General features: G+C 45.1%; 1 protein-coding gene across 1 annotated transcript; it reads left to right on the top strand.

Annotated features, from left to right (window-relative positions):
• The first annotated feature begins 9848 nt into the window (after positions 1-9848).
• Positions 9849-21117, top strand: LOC125756101 (lipase member K-like). Its single transcript, XM_049415170.1, has 7 exons — positions 9849-10003; positions 13329-13551; positions 16176-16287; positions 17740-17890; positions 19008-19100; positions 20567-20722; positions 21019-21117. The coding sequence occupies exons 1-7, from the start codon at positions 9872-9874 to the stop codon at positions 21115-21117; spliced, it is 966 nt and encodes a 321-aa protein (XP_049271127.1). The 5' UTR covers positions 9849-9871.
• Positions 21118-22071: the final 954 nt, after the last annotated feature.

Raw genomic sequence — 22071 nt, 5'->3', positions numbered from 1 at the left:
AGAGTCAGTCGTCTTGGCGACAAAACAAAATCGTTTTTCCGGCAATTACGATAGTCTTCCTGCTCGCAATAAAGGTAAGAGAGAGAGAAACATAATTTGATACTTATGTAATGAACATTCGATGCTTTAACATTGTGAGAAATTTCACATTTAGGCTAACAAGTAGATTTCCATGCAAACCTGAAGTAGTGCGATTAGCAAGCATGTCTTGTCAAGAGGTCGTATTAACTATGTGGGTATCTTGTTACAAGCCGTGACGAACAAGAAAGAATGCTCCATCACGCCGATGAAGACGACGATTGGAATAGCTCTCGCGTTGTTGTTGTTGCTGCTGTTCCGCCATCTTGGCTGAAAGACTCCCTTTGTACATTTTGTAAATACGTTTCTTTCAGTCTTTTGGATATTCTCACCCCCGTGGCAATATTAATTATATTTCATACTTCACTTCAGTATCCTACGAACGTTGCTCAGGTATGCTCCTGAACAGGTACGGTCGATTCGCTCGAGCCACTCTGAAACGGCTCCTGGCGATGCGCATGGAGCTCGGATATTGGTTGGTTATAGGGTTTAACGGTCCAAAGCTACTTGGACAGTTACAGACGTCGAAGTGGAGGACTACAGATAACTTCGACCGCTTAGGGCTATTCAGCGTGCGCTGAAATCACACAGTATACGCAGATTTCTTAGCGTACCGCTTCCATCGAAATGCTGCCACCGTGGTCGGGATCAAACCCGCGTCTTTCGGGTCAGCAACCGATCACCGTAATTAACCGCTGGGCCAGCGCGGCGGCTCAGTTCAGAAATTGTTGAGCGCGAGTGCAGTGGTGCAAGCACGAAGGCGAGTTGCCGACACGGCGCAAGCCATACGTTTCGTTCGCTTAAAGAGTACTGACACCAATTTTTGAAGCTGGTTTTATCTCCACCATACAAATCTGTATGCAGGGACGGATCTTAGTAAGTGCGAAGCTCACGAAATGCTGATACGATATTTTATTTTGTCATTAAAGTAAGTTTTCGCATAGTGCTACTACTGACATCGACACTAGCGCGACTTCAAGCTGCAGTATCAATTCTGCAGTGACTTCACGCACCACTGTGGCTAGTTGTGATGACATCAGGTACGAAAAAGACATACAAAATGGCCGCTTGTGCGTCACGAATGACGAAACGTACGAAGCGTATCGGCCGTGGAAACGTCACGACTATCTTGCGCAAGCACGTGACGAGAAGCGCATACCAAGGTCGCCCATACCGTGCCCTGACGTCAGGGCACAGTAGGAATAGAAACTGGCTTTTAAAGACATGTTGCGATTAGTTTTCCAGGGTGCACTCACGCTTACCAGTACATTTTTTACGCTCTTGAGGGCTTGGCCTTCCATTTTAATGCAAGAAAACGACAACTGAAAATTTTCGTGTCAGTACCGCTTTAACGTACTCCCGTCCATGTACGTTTGAGGTGCCGCGAACCGCATTTTAATCGGTATCTGGTGCGTAAACATCCGACGTCGCGTAGACACATGTGGCAGATGTGTACAAGGGTTCAAAACGGCTCCTGCAAAACCGCGCGCGGCGTTGTCCGCTCCGCTGGTACTTCCTTACTGAACGTTTGCACCAAGCCGCGGCACTGTCAGCAGAGATGGCGCAAGAAAATCGTGAACCAGCGCTGAAACTCCTTCACAGAGGTCTCCACTGCTGTATCAATGAAACGAAGGGAAGGGCGCAGCCCCTTGCAAACTGGTTCAGGTGTTGCAGGCGAATCGATTGGATGTGAAGTTAATTCAAGGTGATACGTAAAGCACAAGGTTTCTAAGTGGGCTAGTTGTTTCATGAACATTGCTGCAGAAGAGCGATACGTACAGTCAGCGTGAAATTGCCGGGAAATTCTAAGTTTGCTGAGACATAGTGGTCCCTAAACTTTTGTCGCCGACTGTACATATGCTTAATGCGCCGTCAATGGCAGATGCGCTCGCTTGCCTCGTAAAAGGAAAGAACGATAGACGTCAACGCACTTCTTTCTCAATAACTTTCTCCCAGGGAATTCCAAGGTGAAACGAACGCCTCGACATTGGCTGTTTTTTTTTTCCTCGCAGTTTACTCGATCCAAGTCGAACATTAGAAGAGGATGACAAGCAATAAAATGCAACGCCAATTTGTAGATGTAGTTTCTTTCGACCTCGCTTCGTCGAGCTGCGTGCAGTAGCACCGGTGCGCTGGCTGTTATTTCGATCGAAACTGAACTCCGTACGGTATTACAGTTCGATCGTCGCACGGCCTTTGGATGCAAGGTAAGCTATTCCTATACAGACGCGCGCCTATCAGAATCGTTCCGAGTCCTTATGGACGAACATTAGCGATGTTGTTCGTGTGAAGCTTTTCATGTTTGTAATATAGCGTGCAGGAAAAGAAAATGAAGAAAATCGCCGCCCAAGTTGAAGCGTGCGGCACCGGTGTTTATTACTGGGTTAGTCCCGACTGGTCTTTCTCAATTATTGGTTACGTCTGTCCAGAAATCTTAACAGGCGTTTGCCGCTCATGTGTTCCCTTCTTAATTTCTAGTGGACCAGTGGTGAATAGAGGAATTTGCTCAACCTCTGCGCCACACACGCTTTCGTTCGCGGACTATTTCTTCATATTTTAGTGGACCAGTGGTTAGCAATGGGGCTTGCCCAATTTCAGCGGCACAAAAGCGCTAGGAGTTTTCGCGCACATAGGACGGACAAATTTTGGTTCCGCCTAAGCCTATGCAGTTTCGCTATAAAATTACAGCAGTCAATGCTTATCAGTACTTATGTGCAGTACTTGTGTGCAGCGAAACCCGGCTGAACAGTGATTCGACAGTACTCAAGTCAGCGTCGTGAAAATGCGCCCAAGCTTTTCTCGCTGTTAGATAGAGCGTTGAAGCCGTCAATGGCGTGCAGATGAAGATATGTTATACGCACTTATTAAGGCGAAAGCCTTAAATGCCTCATCAAACGCGAAATTTGACCGTCGGCACCCCACGGCATAGGGAACGAGTGATGCGAAAAATCATCATCACGCGATGATGCCACCATATGACGCCATGATGACGCCAGAGACAGCCAAGATATGTGACGTTACAGATCGCCAAAATTTGTGACGTCATTATGACGCCATCGTGATGTCACGTCATATGGTGAAGTCATCGCGTGAGATCATAACTTGGTCAAAAGTGGTCCGATCACGGAGGCAATGCGAAACCAGGTGAGGTGCCTCCGATCTTGGAGTCAATGCAAAACCACGTTAGGTGCAGAGAGCTTTCGAAAGGTGGTGCGGAAGGATCAATACATCGACCGAGAAGTAGAAGAAGATGGCTTTCGCCTTCGGGTCACTTTAAGTGGACGCATAAAGGACCCTGTGAGTTTTACGTAAGGGCCGTAGTTTCACAATGGTGTTCTGAGGTAGGTTTTTAGGCGAGTAACATTTCTTCAGGCCAGTAGAAGTTTATTATTACATTAAATTTTATTGGCGTACGGCCAGTAGAGGTATTCAGCTATTTGCTTGCATTGGCGATCATAACTGATTGTATATGTTTTTCGTATTTGTTTCTGGGACGTCTCTACACATAGAGTGCTTAGCGCGTGTTTTACGATTTGCCTGCACGCGTAAGATTGTGGTTAACAGCACATGTAGCTTCAAGTTTTAAATCACACGAAAGACTAGTTTGCTTTTTCTTTCCACAAGAATTGGTGTAGCATGCGAACAAGAAAAAATAAAAAGCACACAATTATACAAACATCGTGTAGCTTTTCTTACGTGATACACAAGTGTATAATGAGCAAAAGTGATTTTCCTTCTCAGTTCCATGCAGCTCTGCAGTCTTTTTTTAGCAAAATAAGTGTCGATTCTGCAGCCAAGCTTTTACTTTTCGTGTAAGTTTTTTTTTCGTTACTAAGCGCTATTACTGAAAGTCTATTACGTCCCTCGGCTGTTCCCCCCGATGTAATTCAAGTAAGAAAAAAAAAGCATTGTATGGAATAATGCAAAATCGAGCGAGTGGATCAATCAATCAATCAATCAATCAATCAATCAATCAATCAATCAATCAATCAATCAATCGATCGATCGATCGATCGATCGATCGGTCGTCGGTCGTCGGTCGGTCGGTCGGTCAATTCTTGGATGAATCTACCGGTGAATCCACTCTTTGCATCTCTACTGCAGAGGTGTAAAACACACGCAGATGCATAAAATGACAAACGTAGGCATAAAAGACGAACACCGCAAAAGAGGCAGAATCAGCATAGAATAAAAAAAAGCATTTCTAAAAATACAAAGCCGAAACACAGATAAGACGTTCCAACGGCTATCCGGATAATGACCTTTCCGTTCTCAGTTAAATTCAGCGGGCGTAGATCACTGGTATGCATTGTTCGTTCCTCAAGAATGAATCAGAGTTAACTGACAGCAACGGTATACGGATACGTGAAACAGCGTACGACGTGTTTTGCACGTGTCGAGCTTTAATTATGCATCCATTGTCTCGGAATTTGGATACAGGATAACTCGCTGCGCAGAGCATGCTCCTCTTACATATACCGTCGTTATCGGTACTGCTCACATTTAACCGGCCATATGAGACCTGACCTTGCATGGAAGCCCTGATGCGGCGGGTTTTGCACTAGTGTCTCAATCGAATGTAAGTTCGCTTGTACTTAGAATAACATGTAAAGGTATTGAGGACGGTTACCTCAAGTGATAGCTGATAACGGCTCTTATAGTATGCTCTTAGATACTATTCTCGACCACGAAAGTGTTGGGCTGGGATAATAGCGTGGGATTTACTAATATGTATATAGCCGTAAGCAACGATATCTTACCGCAACTATAATGCTAATCAGCGCATAGTATACGCATTCAAATATTTTATTTTTTATTTAGAAATACCGTTAGCCCTCTCTTGAGGGTCATTACAGGGAGATACAATACTCTGTATCAATTAAATCGGCACATAATTATACAACTTACTAGAATAAATTAGTCATACACTTGTACAAATATATAAAAGCTCTCTTACAACCAAATAAGACACATTTGAATTCCTATAGCAATAAATAACGTTCAGGTTAATCGTTTTGGTCAATCCCATAAATGTGCATCCAATAAGTGCATAAATTTATGAACTTCATTTGTATTCACTACATCACTCGCTAACCCATTCTATGCCTCAATTACATCAGGGAAATATAAGAGTAACGGTATTATCTTAACTTTAGCTCGCGCAATGTAAGACTGCAGCACTCGTCTATGGTTTGCCCTCTCGCTTCGTTTGCCAGCCATTTGTAAGTAGTCGTTTCTGTTAATTTTAATAACACCTTCCATTAATTGAAAAAGAAACACCGCAATCTACTTTTAAGTCTGTGTTTTAACACGAAAGTGTTTTATGCCGGGGTCCACCAAGACTTCAATGACGTATTTCCGTCACGGAAATGACGTCGAAAAAATGTACACGATCAGATGGCAAAGGTACCGTCAACGGGCATCGAACCCACGACCGCTCGGTCCGCAACAACAGATGCCGGGCACGCTATCCACTGCGCCACGGTCACAGACTCTCGAGGCCTTACAAACGCGCCTTTTATATCGACCACTCTCCCGGTCGGCTGGGTGGTGGTGACCTCTGGGAGTGGTAAGGTAAAGTAATTCGTCATTGCTGCGACTAGCGCCTGCAACCCGTTACGCGTCCGTCCTGCAGTTCGGCGCGTTTTCAATAGAAGTTGAATTTTGTCAATGCCTTAACACACCGCGGGTGGCGACCTTTGCCCAAGCGCAGTAAAAGCGTCGGTCTCGCTCATAGCATCACGCTAATACAAACCAAAAATAGCTCTGCGACGCGCGCCTGCCTCACCTGGCTGTAACACCGTGTTCCACGCTCACGCGCTCTCCCCGAGAAAAAAATCACAGCATATCCACGGAGTGAATGATGATGAGTGGGCGAAGCTGCGGAGGTTCATCGGTAAACCGTGAATCTTCCGTGAATTCTGCCCAGTACATCATCACCGACGTGAGATCGGGCGCGTTTATACTAAAGGTTCGATGAGTTATGACGACTTGCAGCTCACTTTAATTTTACATGTACGCTGTGAATTTTCATTGTTTAGAAAACCATTGCTTTAGAAAACACCTTGCGTCTTTCGTTAAGCAGCTGGCGTCTTTTTCGTTTTGCTTTAGAAACATCTGGCGTTCTTTCGTTTTGTTTTTACAAAACATCTGGCGTCTTTCGTTGGTTTATTTCATCAATCAACGGCGTTTTGAACAAAATTTTTATTGTTTAATCACGCACAGGAGAAATCTCACCAGGCACTACCTTGGAGGTAAACAATGGCGGCTAATGGGAATGAGAGACAGAAGAAGTCGGCTTTTAGCTAACACTTACACTTCTACAGAGACAGAAGAATTCGGCTTTTAGTTAACGCGCACGCTGCGAATTTTTTATTGTTCAACAACGCACAGGAGAAATCTCCCACCGGCACCGCCTTGGAGGTCAAAGGGTAAGACTTGTTACTCACTACTACGAGCACGACGAGGGACGAACGGGTGCCGCCTTAAGGAGCTTCGCCCCTAAAATCGCGGCCGGGCTACCGAGGCGGCACGACGCGCGCTTTGCGTTTCCCTCTAGTCCGGCCGTGGTGTTCAATCACATTTTAACATGCCGCGTTGTGGCGACCAAGTTCTGCGTCCAATATGCGACGCTCTTCTGGCTATGACACCTCGTTCTCTGATTACGCTTTCACCATTAACTACTACAGCTACCACAAGGGTTTGTTTAATCATTTAACATGGACGTTAGTCGTCGGGATGGAGATGTACCACCAATCATCAATGTGGGTACATCCACGTTGAACGGTGCCATTAGCTGCCAGACATCAATATACATTGTGCAAACTCTCTTATATCAATGTACAGTAAGCATTCAGTTACTTCTGTAAGGGCACGCTTTACTTTCGTGTTATTCCGATTCCTATGACGGAGGGATCAACCATGTTTTTTCCACTGTCTCCAAATCACAGAATTATAACATTGTTGAGACTGCGTCGTCCTTCTTACATTTTGAACATCTAAAGCAAGCCGCAAGCCTTTGTATTCTTCCTAGTTTATTTGCCAATACTTTCTGGTGAGGACTCCAGGTAACACTGGCATATCAAAGTAACCGTCGTGTAAATGTTTTAAAATCAAGAAGTTTTACGTCCGTACTTGCTCCCTGCAGTTTTTTTCTTATTAAGTATAACTTCTTGATGTCCTAGAGCACACATTATCACTATGCGTATGCCACTTAAGGTTATGCGTAATTGTGAGACCTAAGTACTTAAATGCATCCGCTGTCAACAAGGCATGACTCCCGACGTAATATTCGAATGGAATTAGGGCTTTTTCCTTAGAGATGCGGGTAACGGTTGACTTGGAATAATTGGCTTTCATTCCCGAAGCTTGACACCACAAGTGTAATTCCTGCAGGCATTGGGCAATATACAACTGGTCATTCCCACCAATCACTCGCGCATAAATTAAACAATCATCAGCAAACAGTTTGAGCTTTACAGAAGGTTTTGCTATATCTTCAGTATCGTTGACATATATCAGAAATAACAAAGGCCCACGAACTGAGCCCTGCAGTACTCCAGAAAACACTCACAGCGAACTAGACACAGAGTTTCAATTTTCACGAATTGCTTCTGGTCATTTAGGTAGGCTTTCATCCAACCAAGTACAAGTTTACTTAGTCCAGGACAGCGAAGGTTATTCAGCAATCTATCGTGAGACCCTTTGTCGAAGGCCTTAGCGAAATCTACGCAAATGACGTCAATTTGTTCTCGCATATCTAAAGCTGTCGCATAGTCATGGATCGTTTCAATAAACTGTGTTGTAGTTGAGAATTTACTCCTGAAGCAATGCTGCTAAGGATAGAAGTAATTTTTTACAATATGTTTGACTATGACATGTTCTAGTATTTTGCAGCAAATTGACGTAAGTGAAACCAGTCGGTAATTATTTGCGGACAGCCGATCACCACAATTAAACACAGGGATGATTACAGCTGTGCGCCAGTCACATGGCACTGAACTAGTAGAAAAGAACTTTCGAAAAATAATTTGCAAGTAGTAAGACATCCACTCCGCATAACGCTGTAAGAAACGGAGGTGGGTATTTCATCAGGTCCGCATGTATTTTTTTAGAATCGAGAAAAAATAGTCGTTTTAATCCTTCTCAACTGATACTAATATCTTCCATCGGTTCAAGTAAGGAACGTATTTCACCCTTGTCTTCGGTGTCGCATCGGCGTCTTGCAAAAACTGACTGAAAAAAAGTAGTAAGACTACCTGCAATATCAACATTCGGCGTCACAATTTCATTTCCACGTTTCATCTCCTCCATTTTGTCGCGCCTATCAGACATACAAAGCTAAAACTTGCTGGGCGAATGTTTAATAAAAGTACTCGTCACTGAAAAAAGCACGCTTAGATTTCGTAGGCCTTTCTTCAGTTCCCTCTGCACACGTGCTATTTCCTCAGAGCCATGGTTTCTTCTACGCAGTCATTTTAGCTTTCGCTTCGTATGAACAATACCCGCCACGGTGGTCTAGTGGTTATGGTGCTCCACTGCTGACCCGAAGATCGCGGGATCGGCTCCCGGCTGCGGCTGCCGTATTTTCGATGCAGGCGAAAATGCCTGAGGCCCGTGTACTTAGATTCAGGTGCACGTTAAAGACCGAAATTTCCGGAGCCCTCCTCTTCGGCGTCCCTCACAATCATATCGTGGTTTCGGGGCGTTGAACACCAGCAATTATTCTAATTATTCTTATGAACAATGTCTCGCGTTATCCACGAATCGCGCTTTTTAATATTCTTCGCTCTACTAGGAATGAATTTGTCGATGCAATGTTTAATGATAAAATTGAAACGCTGCCACAATTCTTCAGCTGTTTCCTGCTCGGATGTGTGCTGAAATTGACCAAACGGATACCCTAACATGTCATGGATGGAAGTGTCATCTGCGTTCGCGTAATCCTTTACTTGTACAGTCTTATAAGTTCTAGCTCGTGAAACACTCAATGGAATAGTAAAAAAGAGCAATCTGTGATCAGAAACGCCCCCCTCAACACATATCTCATAACTGCATATTTTGTTTGAAAGGAACACCAGGCGGAACACCAAACCTATAGCTATCGCCTACGCTCTATTTTCCTTTCCACTCCCCTTTGTTGATGTTTATTTTGAAATGCTTCCATTTAATTTTACCCGACCTCCTGAGCGACAAACACACGGCGGTCATACTTAGGATAGTCGGTACAATAACTCGTCTTGATACCGCGCAGGTTTCAAGGTCCGAACGACAGGAAAACACTGGAACCCCCCTTTCACGCGTGCGCACGCGCGCGCACGCACGCACACACACACACACACACACACACACACACACACACACACACACACACACACACACACACACACACACACACACACACACACACACACACACACACACACACACACACACTCACACACTCATAACCACCGACACAGCGACACGCCAAGTATGTCAGGCAGCCAAGGCCCCCGTCCCGACGTGGAGATGTGTCAACACCGCAAAAGAACATGACAAAAAGAAAAGACAGAATGAAGAGGCAAGAGGGTGCCTTTTATCAGCCTTCTGTTTTCAAGCAGGTGTCTGCTGTTTATATGTACATCGGTCACAACCCTCCCGATTAGAGAGGTCAGCTGCCGGAGCAGAGAATCACTCTTTCGCGTTCAGAACAGGAAGTGCAACGGAATGGAGAGACGAGCAATCGCTGAGTCGCGAGACACTCGGTAACCGCTACACTGGCATCACTCACAGGTTACAGCAGCGAGGCAGGATGAAGGGCACCGTAGCGTTCGGAGGAAAAACATACCACAAGGTGGGGGCCCTCGTGGCGATCCTGGCGTCGATACTTTGGCTGCGTCAACCGTCAGTGGGCAACGTGGACCCGGACGCTGAAAGGAGTGTGGTAAGTACGCGATTTGGCCCCGTTACCCACCGCGGTTACGGTGCTTGTGGTTGCGGTGCTTGACTAGTGACCCGAAGGTCGTGGTATCGAATCCTGGCCGCGGCGGCCGCATTTCGATTGAGGCGCAAGAAACTCCGCAGGTGGTCGAAATTTCCGGAGCCCTCCACTACGGCGTCTCTCATAATCCTATCGTGGTTTTGGGACGTAAAACCCGAACACCTATATTACTATTTTCTCCGTTGTACAATTCGGTCTTGTTTTTATGGGCGACTTGTTCCCGATTACAAAGGGGGGCTCAGGGTTGCGATGTGCCTGCGCCGTCCCCTTTAGGTATACAGGTGTTGTCAAAAGTTCCTAAGCCACGCTGCCGTAAGATAACATGGGATACAGGCCTGGGAACCTTTGACCACCCTTGTAGTACATTCAGGCCAATTTGCTCCTTCAGTTATAAATCGCGTCATCACAACAATGATGCCATGATTCTGCGAAAATAGACAAGGGATCTGTAACATACGAAATAGGTGCGTATACCGAGCTTCGAAAAACCGTGAGGATGTGTCATTTAATGGATTGCATCGATATTAGATGACAGAAATTTAAATTATTATCTGGTTCTACGAAACATTGCTATGTGGCAACGTTTTTATTCTTTTTTTCTTTTTTTAGGGGGGAAGCTATATACGGCACACCCCCTCGATTTCTTCGTGTCGCTGTCCGTATGCAATATCCCCTACTGCCCTCTATGGGGCAATGGAAAAACTGATGCATTAATGGGATCAAAACCAGCCAGTGCGCGTTCCGCCCCCCCCCCCCCTCACATACCTCCATTAAAGAAATGCTGGCGCCACCCCTGTCTTGGAGGGGGGGGGGGGGGCGTGCCGATGAAAGTGGATGAGTGCTTGGGGCGAATACACACAGCATCTTACATGCCTCGTTCTGCAGTTATAACACGGTGGAATAATGATCATTTAATGGAGATGCTGTGGTACACCGAAAGCATACAAGGCCCGTTCGACGGCAGCGACGAACCACTCCAAAAAGGCCGAAGCAGGTCTTTCACCGAGCATCCAGAAAAAAAGACAAATACAAAAGAAATATATAGGTAGGCTTTCTTGACCGATAAGTACTGCAGAGAGCGTTTCATTGGCAAGTTCAATGGGTGATAACCGACAGCGGTCTCTATCCGCTGGGAGTGAATAACGTTCAAAGGAAAGGTTACTTCTAGTGAAAACAAGCGACATGACGTCATCAAGAACAGGGTAAAAAATGTGAAGTGGGCACGGACATAAAAAATGCCCTTGCAACACGCGCACACACTTTTTAGGCAGTTTTTATACCTCAGTTCGGTTAGCGCTTTTTTAGCTGTCTTTATGGATTGCTTAATCGCCCGAAATGCCGCTAAGGTGATGCGATGCCTCCGTTCCAGCAGCTGTTATCTATTTTAGCGCAGAGTTGCTGTTCTTTGAACATTGGCTCTTAGCCTTGACATCTCGGACGAGGGTGGAAGGGATATCTCCTGAATAAAGGGTATCGCTCTGAATTGTGCGATGAGCTCTCTGTCTAAGAGTTTTGTGACGTTCGTAAAAATATGGACGGCATTACAAACAAAACAAGTGAGCGCTTTTCGCGATTTTTAAATGAACGCAAGTTTAATTAACTTTTTATAATTGAGATAATTGCTTATTTTCATGGTACTGTGTTATATGAAAATATCTCATAGTCATAGTCATCGGCGGTAATCTATGTGATCACCTTGCATGTATTAGACTCTATTTTTAGACTATGCCCATTCTTTATTGGCCAGAGATCGTATACGTAAATTGTGCTAGCGATTATTTTTTTCTTATTCTTTTATTCTTTCTAGTTTTTCTTGTTTTTGTGTGTTTTTTGGATACCAACACCATGATGGGGATAACCCGCTCTAACGTAGCCTCTAGCTTCCACGTTTTCCTTATAAAAAGAAAAATGAAAATAAAAATAACAAGGAAAGAAAGAGACATGACTGTAACTTAATGCCAACAACATCAGGTTAGCCTTTAAGTTGCGCGTCGTGATGTGCATCGTTGATATTCAGATAAATAAATAAACAAAAACACAACGGTGCTCAAACTTATGGTGGTGATATGGTTGAAGGTTACAGTGACATACCGTGACATTGGCCCCATGTTTACACATTTATATGTTCTTTACATTAGCAAACGTGACGTTGGGGGAAAGGAGTTCAAGGTTAAATGAAGCAACTCCAAGTTATTTCGGCCTCTGCTCACGTATACAGCCAGGAGCTCAGGCCTGAAATGGGAGCGCCTAGTTCGTAGTGATAACACAAACACGTCACAGCTCAATGCACCGAAGCTTTACCAGCTTTTGGAATCCAACGTTGTGTTATATGAACTTGTTTCCAGGCGATGTAGTGCTGCCAGATAGCTTATTGCAATTATTTTCGTTGTCTTTTTTTTTTTGATGCTGAGTAAGGAAAACAATTTGTGACAACCTAATAGAACGCGAAAGTGCTGGTGGGCGGTGTAATACACAAAAAGATATCTTACAACCAAGGTTATTTTTCACGCCACTTTTAACAATGACGGCGACTTCTTCGGTGCGTTCCGTTCTTTCGTGATAAAGCTCGTTTCTTTTTTTTTTGCTATGAAATGGAAATACAAAGAAATAATAGGCGCAACAGATGCAAAGCCGAGAATAGTAATGGAGTGAGGTGGTTCGTTCTTGATGCTGAAGCGCGCTAATAATTAAGAAGAAAGCGAGAGGAAGCAAAGAGTGCTGTCTTACTCCCAGTTATTTTTCACCCTGTACCTAAAGAACACCAAGAATACCATCTCATTCATTCATTCATTCATTCATTCATTCATTCATTCATTCATTCATTCATTCATTCATTCATTCATTCATTCATTCATTCAACTAAGCGTGATCTACACGCAATGCTGTCTTAGCCGTCATGCGCAATGACAAGATAACTCTTCACATCGCCAGGCCCGTAGTCAGGAATATTTTTCGGGGGGGGGGGGGGGGGGGGAGGGGGCACTCGCTGAAAACCTTGGCTATTTGAGAAAAACGTGTATTTCCATTGTTTATTTTTAGTACATACGCCTACTTCACCAAAATTTCGGGAGGGCCCGGGCCCCTAGGGCCCCCGCTGGCTACGGGCCTGCACATCGCTAATTATTTAATTATTAATGAATTAGTCCGAACCAGAAACTTCACGCCATGCCGTCGTTGCCGCCATGCACAATGCCAGACTGACCATGGACGTAATTATTTAATTAATTAGTCAATTAATTCACATCTCGCTGTGCCATCGTATACGCAGACCGAGATAATCGCCGACAAGGGCTACCCAGTCCAAGAGTATGCGGTCACCACTCGCGACGGATACGTGCTACCCCTGCAGAGGATCCCTTACGGCCGACACGAGCTCCGGTCTTCGTCGTCGTCCCCTCATCGCTTCCATCCGGGACCTCCAGTGATACTGATGCACGCGCTTCTCTTCTCCTCCTATGTGTGGGTGGTCAACGGGCCCGACCAGAGCTTACGTGAGCATTCGCTCTACTGGAGGCTATACGCTCCTGGTGCCGCTTACGTGAAGAGTATACGCTCGCGGTGTGATTACAACCATGGCCTCCGAGATTGCGCGCCGGCGGCCGCCGGCGCGCATTCTCGGAGGCCGTGGTTGTAATCACACCGCGAGCGTATCTCGGAGGCCGTGGTTGCGAGAGTGCGGTCCGAGAGTGCGGCCGCCGGCGCACACTCTCGGAGGCCATGTTACAATCATTGAGTTTCATACTAGTACACTAGAGGGAAATCTGGCGCTAGTGTCTATGGGAGTTGCGACGCATGGCGCTTCAGAAGCCAGCGTGGGAATGATGGGTAGCACGTGGATTTGCCTAAGCTTCGTTCTTTCGGCTTCGTGTGGCTCCGTGCGGCCTGCAACCGCTCTGTCGCAAGACGAAGTTCAGCAAAAGATCAGCAGTCCCACTTCGCTACCTTGGCCCTTTTAGGCTAACCAATTCAAATCAGCTCACGAGGTTCACAACGAGTCGTTGTGTCATCAGAAACAAAAGCCAAAACACAACAATAAACGAAGCCACAAGTGTGTTCGAAGCCGCAAGCACGACGACTATATATAGGAGAATTCATGTACTACCCATCCTTCCCGTGGTGGTGAACGATCGCAGCGCCACAGTTCCCTCTACCAAATATTGAAACCAGCTCTATGGTTACAACCGTGCAAAAGAACGTAACTGTCGCAGTTAGAGTGCAGCACTTAAAAGACAATTGGCAAGTACCTAATGATCGGCTGTGACAACATTTTGGCGAACCTTTATGTTATGTGTGGACATTTCGTTTGTGTTGGTTTTGTGTTTTGTGAACTTTTATTTTGAGTGGACACCTTTTTGTATTGAAGAACTGCGACAAAGTGCGTAAGTGTTTGTCTATGTGCCTATTTGTATAGTATTGTGCTTGTTCTCTTCTTTGCGAAGGCAGTATTCTGCAAGAGGAGTACCCAGCACCACACATTAGCAACAACCTCTCCTTATACATATTTAATAATAATAATAATAATAATAATAATAATAATAATAATAATAATAATAATAATAATAATAATAATAATAATAATAATAATAATAATAACAGGTTCACCGCAAGGGCGAAGCAGTGAATGCTATAACAACAAATTATAATGTTATATGAAGTAAGGCTAGCAGATAACTCTTTTGGATCCGATCTAGCGTAACTCTACAAAACGCCGGTGTAAGATAATACAGCCGCTCCAGGGATAGACGTGGTTTTCGTGCAGCCTCTTCGGGTTAAGAGCACAGCCCGTAGCAAGGTATACAAGTCGTTTGCTGATGCCTGCCGAGATCGCGTGCGCCAGCTAAAGGCGAGTGCGCACCTCAGAGCTCGATGACTTGTTGCGACTATCTTTAACTAGCGGAGCGGCTCCCGGTAACAGGCTCCGGAAATAATACGAAGTGAAGTGTCTATGCTCTTACGCTCACCATATCGACAGACAGCACTTGACTCCTTTATCTCCCAGATGTCGCTATTTGACGAATGTTCTCTGCATGTTTACGAGACCGGAATCGGCTGATATCGTGAAAGGCGTTGGAAACAAGTTCGCAAGCGTCCGTGATTAATTATGGAATGTCGTAGCAGAGTAACATTTAACGAGGCTGCCCAGTATAGTCTTACACTTTAGTCAAATGTTAGCAGAATAGTTGTGAGAGATGCCCAACCAATTTCTCTAAAGTACCGCTGTACTCACGGATTGAAACGCGACATCACTTTTTTTTATATATAACGAATGCTATGAGCAATTGCTCGTGATGACGGCGTCGTCTCGCTACAAGTCTGGCCGCTGAAGGTAATGTTGGCTCTGATGCAAGTGCTCGAGTAAAAAATTACACCGATATTGCACGTACTGTAGACGCTTCAGGAAAATGAAAATACGTGCATTTGCCCAAAATTTTCGCGTTTCAATCGGTGAGTACCTTATCAAGCTTACATTTCCTATCAGTGCGGATATACTGTAAAGTAGTTATAATACGCGAACGCTTAAAGTTGTATCCATCCATTGTTGTGTAAATGTTTACGTAACACGTTGCAGGGCTAGTTGGTGATGCATATTTATCTTCATCACAGCTATATGGTATAAAATTTTGCGACAAACAAACACTTTGTGTGTTTGTCGCAAAGCTCAGCGCTGGATAACATTCATGACGAAAAGTATACTTCCTGTGCACATTAAACGGGCCTTGCAACATACTTCCGAGTTAATATAGAATAACCTGCACATGACCTTCGAGATCATCCTCCGGCGTGTCGTTCCTGGAATCAGCCACTGCCTGTCGCGCCCGCCTGCTACGCAGTTGGTGACGACATAGAGAAGAAGAGAGCCAGCGATTATTGGCTGTTTTGAACGCGAAATTGTAAATTCGCGGCTGCATGCTTTGTAATAATGTTTCATTTCCGCGTTCACCGGAACCGTGACTGCACTTCGGCTGCGTTTTGTGAATATGTCCAAAACTTCTTTTCACATGTGCGTCGGCAGGCCCCTCCTTCTATATGTATAAACACATAATTTTAGTGTTTCAATAACAGTATGTTGCAGTGAGTGCGCGTTATACAACGCATCTTGGTTTGTTCTATGCAGCCTATATTTTGGCCGATGCCGGCTTCGACGTGTGGCTGGGTAACGTGAGAGGTAACAGCCAATCGCGACACGTCAACTACACCTTTTACCAGAAGGAGTTATGGGACTTCAGGTGAGACATATATGCCCTATACCTCAGTTGCTGCCACGATAGGGTGTTACGTCGCAAATCTACTGGTAATCTGCGGTTCAATAATCTTTTATGACGTAGTACCTAACGCGAAATACGCAGTTGAATAGGTTGTCTCTTTTCTCTCCCGTTAGATGCCAGCACGAATGCTTGTCGCGTGAAGCAGTTCACTCTGAGCAATGCGGCGCAAGTGCCGTTGGGTACATAAGGGGTCGATGTCATAGCGGGTTCCGTATGGAAATACTAGAACTGAAGAAAGCAACAGCCCACGAGGTAACAAAAACGAAGGGTAATTGCATTAAACACCTGAGGGTAATTGGTAACACCTTCAGGATGATCGCATTAAAAACAGGCTGGGAAGCCTAGTCAAGTTCTCCAGAGCTTTTTCTTCCCATGCCCTCTGCCCTGTGAAGTGGCAAATATATGAAATGAAATGAACTACAGTGAAAAGGGGAACCAAGCAACGCTGCATGTGGAGTATACGGTAGTACTATAAATATTGTGCATGTTATAAGAATAAGCGTCACTGTCATACAGGAATAGGACGCTATTCTGGCGATCACTCAATCTGCATGTTCGGTGTAGCTGTCTCAAGATGCAGCGGTGATAACGAATTTTATAGTGACGTGTTAAATTGGACTACAGTGGACACCTAGAGGGTAATTGGATTAAAAGCAGGCTTAAAGTGAGGTCATACACATGTGACATTGACTATAAGAAACAATATCATTGTGCGTCGGCGTTAGTATCAAATAAGGAGGCACGGTATACGACTAACAGCGCGGTGTCATGTATTACTTGACTTCATCATGATGTGGTACACAATTTACACTGTGCTTTGATGTGGAGATGTATGCCGTGAGTATATATCGTCAGGTCGTGTTTCCATACCATAAAAAGGTCAATAGCGGAATTTACGGACGCCGTCACAATACGGGATAGTCACATGACCCTATCAGAAACATCACGTATGACGTCATACCAGTACCGGCAAATTTGAATGAAAGGAAAGGTTCTTTTTGCCTATGGTTGGCCTGTGTCTCTGTGGGGCCAGTCACCGAGGCCGTGCCCCTTCGCGGTTGCCACTATTTGGCCAGCATCGCTACTGCCAAAAGCAGAGTACCAATGACGTCACAAGTGACGTTTCTGGTCAGGTCACGTGACTCTCTTTCGTGTGACGGCAATGGGAAGTTCCGCTATTGCGCTCTTTAGGATTTTAACTACAAGTTGCAGTGCCGCCTTGTTTGTTTATTGTTCCTTTTTTTCTGATACTAATGCCTCTCGTAGTTATGAGTGCGCTAAAACTGTTTTCACGCGTACTAACGCTGATAACACTGTAGCACTCTACTAACGCTAATAACGCTCTAATGACACTCTAATAACACTCTAAGAACGCTAAGCTCTAAATACGTGCATATGTATTTACGTTCGCAGTTTCGAGGAGATGAGCGAATTCGACTTGCCAGACACGATCGACTTCGTGTTAAACGTCACCAGTCACAACAAGACATTCATCATCGGTCATTCCATGGGCGCAGCCACGACGTTCGTGTTACTCACAGAGAAGCCGGAGTACAACGACAAGGTTTGCAAAAAACAACGAGAAAGGGCATACGCAATGCAAAGCCAGGTTACCGGCTATCTGTCGGTGTTCGAATCGGTGGCTTGAATTGACGTGGCACGGCACACCGGCCGTGGACGTGGAATTAGCGAACATGGCATAACTCTTCTTCATACATGCTACACCGCTTAGCATCCTTAAAGGGGTTTTACCGTGGCTATAACACCCTTATGCCAGAGGAAAAATTCATTTTCACGAATCAAAACATCCATAACGTGGGGTCTTGCCAACCGTCTAAACACCGTTATGACAGAAAAGTCAAAGCTACCAGTCAGGAAAAATTCCATTGCATCAGCATCGGAAGATAGACTAGCGCACACACACGCACACACGCACGCGCGCGCACACACACACACACACACACACACACACACACACACACACACACACACACACACACACACACACACACACACACACACACACACACACACACACACACACACACACAGCTTAGTGAAGCACCAAGTGCACAGAGCGCTTGCGCTACGGAACCATACACAAACCATCTGGTATATATAGCTATAGCATCTCTAGGCGCCTTTCAGTGCCGGTAGGAATATTGCTGTTTTGCATAACTAAACAATAAACATTCGCAGAATATGCATAAATTTATGGGGGCCTTGTAGATAACCATAAAACACACAAATCTGTTATTTTGAACCAGCCTAATATTCAAAGCTTTTTTAGTTAGTGAGTTCCACTTATCAGCTGGCACCCCTGTAATATGGGCCACAGGTGGTTTGTTAAACCATAACACCCTTACCTCTTAAAGGGTGTTTTAGGTAAAATATTAACTCTTACGCGAGCGAGAAGGCTATTTGGGGAAGCAAAACAACCTTACATCCCTATTTTTGCAAATTCTGGTAGGGCAAAAGGGCGTTCTGGATCTTTGAAATCACTTTGAGGGTGCAAAGTGGTTTACTATTTACACGTTCAGAGGCTCATTTCTTTTCTGTGTTCACCGCTTTTCGAAACACTCTCTACAATTGCCTTACTTTCATTAGCTTGTTTCCCGCGCACAGCAACTTAGGGAAACATTTTCTGATATTTTCCCGTTTTTTTTTCCGCTGTCTTATAGATACTGCTGTTTTCTGCCATGGCACCGGCGGTACGCATCCACAACATGACGTCACAAATACGTCACATCCTGCCCTTCATAGGCGATCTTGCGGTGAGTCGAATGCTCGTTTTCTGGCCTCTCGTTTTCGTGGACAGGAATTGCGAACTACGCATGATGCCGACATGGCTACGTGTACGACTACATACGGTGCCTACATGGCTTTAGAAGCCAAAATTTTTGCTTCTAAAATTGCGCAACGTTGTACACTATAGTAATACTGAAAGGCGAGCTATTTGGTACATATACATCGTAATAACTTTTTCTAGCGCAGACTGACACGTTATTATTACGATGTATATGTACTAACTAGCTCGCCTTTCACTCTCTTTGTCCGTGTGTCAGTCTACGCTAGAAAAAGTTATTACGTTGTACACTGTGACACGCTGCATTGTACGGCGTTCAACCGAGAGTTTGTACAAGTATTAAGTCCTTGTGCTTCCAAACTCTATAACCGATTCAGTCATGCCCAATAAAACTGACTGGCGGGCTAGTTGGTACTGCATATCTTATGTTTTAGTGCAAGGAAACACGAGAACGCAAATGAAGACGCGAGGACAAACAAGGACACGACGACACACAGCGCTCTGTCCTCGTGTTTCCTTTCTCTAAAACATAAAAGAAATCAGTGATGCCATTCATGGAAGTTTCTGGATGTCAACGCCGAATCAACTGTAGTTCATGAAGTAGAGCAACAAGACGAGCTAGTTGGTTGTGTAGATCCTAAAAGATTTTAACTGCGCTAAGGAACATGAACACAAGAAAATTTCACAGCGCGTTCGCGCCGACAGCGCCCAGCACCGCCCTTGGGCTGTCTTGTGGTGCAACACGTTGGCTCCTTAGTCGCGGCGTGTAGTCGAAGCGTGTAGATGTCTCGTCGTCCTTGCCTAAACCAAGACATGCAATAAAGTTAAATCTCTGCAAACCAATGGTCTCGTTCGTTCCCAAAGCCAGCAAAACCGAGCTACGGCTCGACAGAATTGGTTTAACTGCGTTTAACCACGGCAAATATTTTTTGTAGCGTCCCTTTTTTACATTCTTTCTTTACATTCCTTTTACTCCCCTTCCCCTTCCCTAGCACAGGGTAGCCAACCAGTATAAGAAGTGGCTGACCTACCTGTCTTTCCATTGTTGGGTAGCGCACAGAAGGACGAAACACGAAGGAAGAATACGGGACAAGCGCTGGTCTAACGACCTAGATTTTATTTGTGAAAATTCAAATATACACAGGAAACGTAAACCACACACGTGCTTACGAGCAATCAATGAACAGAATCTATTCCTCTAGTAGTGACACCGACGGCTGACTTGTACAATTTCTATCACATTTTTCTTTTATATATTAAAAATTTTCAAATAAAATCCTTCAGTTGTTAAACAAGCGCTCGTTTCGCATTCTTCCTTCGTGTTTCGTGCGTTTGTGCGCTACCCAACAATGGATAGGTTCCAACCCATCCGCATTTCAGTCCTGCTACTATCTTTCCATCTGTTTCCTCCTCTCTTCTCTCATTCCTCGCCAGCCTGTGGCTGCGCTGTTTGGCAGGTACGACTTCCTTTACCACGACCGGCTGATTGACTTCACCGTGAAAACCCTGTGCCGCTATCCGGTGTGCCGGGCCTTTTGTCCCTGGTTTATTAGCTTCGCCTCCGGCCAGCAGACTCAACCAATCAATGCGGTAAGCACATGACTCGGGAGATAGATTCGAGACCTTCAATGTCTACAATGAAATGTCCTCAATGAGCGCGACGTCACTGGTACAGCTTTGTACCAGCTCCGATGCCAGCTATACATAAGTATTATGATTTTCTCGAAAATTGCCATGTTTCAAAAAAGAATTTAAGCCCAAAGCTTACAAATTCACACATTCTAACGAACACGCAATTGTACAATGTTTTATTTAATTATACAATACTGCAACAGTTTTATGCAATTTTCACTATATAAAGTTGTATCTCTCTCCCTTGCTTTCAGACTCGCTTGCCCGTATTTTTAAAGGACGTTCCTTCAGGGACGTCCTACAAGAATATGATCCACATGACGCAGGTGAGCATGGAAGATCCGAAAGCGTAGATACGAGTGTGTATCGTGCGTCGTCAACATTATTAATATTTACCTCTGTGAACGCTTGCGAAAATCTCAGGGCAGTTACGTGTACTGAATTGTACGACAGCTATGCAGTGGGTTCTATTTACGCTCGATTTTGTGTCGATGTGGCAACCTTTTCGTAAGAAAAAAATTACGCCTCTTCTCGCCAAACTGAAACACCCAACAAGTAAAAATAAAATGGCAGCCGACCCAACGTGCTTTTTCTGCGCTCCACTGCTGTGTGGGAAGTATATAGTATAGGCTGGCTGGGACGGTCTGGCAGCACTAACAGTCGGCTATCGTCAGTGGCATGATACGGTATTTGACCGCCGTTGCAGTAGACAGTGGGGGGTGGGGAAGGGAGCGTTGGAAGGTTGAAACCCCCTCCCGAAAATTTTCAGTTTTGTATGTGTACATATGCACACATACAAACGAACGCGCGAACGTACATAATGGGTGGATCGCACCCCCCCCCCCTCCCCCGCAAAAAAAAAGAAAGGCTGCGCCACTGTTGACGGCACCGCGGTGCCGCCCGTTGCAAAGGGTAAAACATCATCATCATCATCATCATCATCATCATCATCATCATCATCGGAGCCTGTAGTTAGGAATCTTAGAAGAACGTTTTGTTGGGCGGGTTGGTGCATGTTTTATAGTACTATAGGATATGTGCGCAAAGATCGGAGGAACACAGGAAAAACTAATTAGAAAGAGCGCGCGATCTTTGCGCGCATATGCTACAGTAAATAGCTAGGAGGTGTAGATGGCGTTGGCGCGGAAGGAGAATGCGCGCGGCGGTGTGGTTAGCCGTTCAGTCAGGGATAGGTCAGGTATCTATAGTCAGCTAGTTGAAGTTCAGCGCCTCTGTTGTGTGTGTCGCTGTTTTTCCGGCGGCGGCAGCGGACAATAACTAAGCCACCAAAATCGGCTGCTGTTGTG

This window comes from Rhipicephalus sanguineus, chromosome 4 (genome assembly GCF_013339695.2).
Source record: "Rhipicephalus sanguineus isolate Rsan-2018 chromosome 4, BIME_Rsan_1.4, whole genome shotgun sequence".
NCBI lineage: Eukaryota > Metazoa > Arthropoda > Arachnida > Ixodida > Ixodidae > Rhipicephalus > Rhipicephalus sanguineus.
This window is presented reverse-complemented; position numbering and strand designations above follow the sequence as displayed.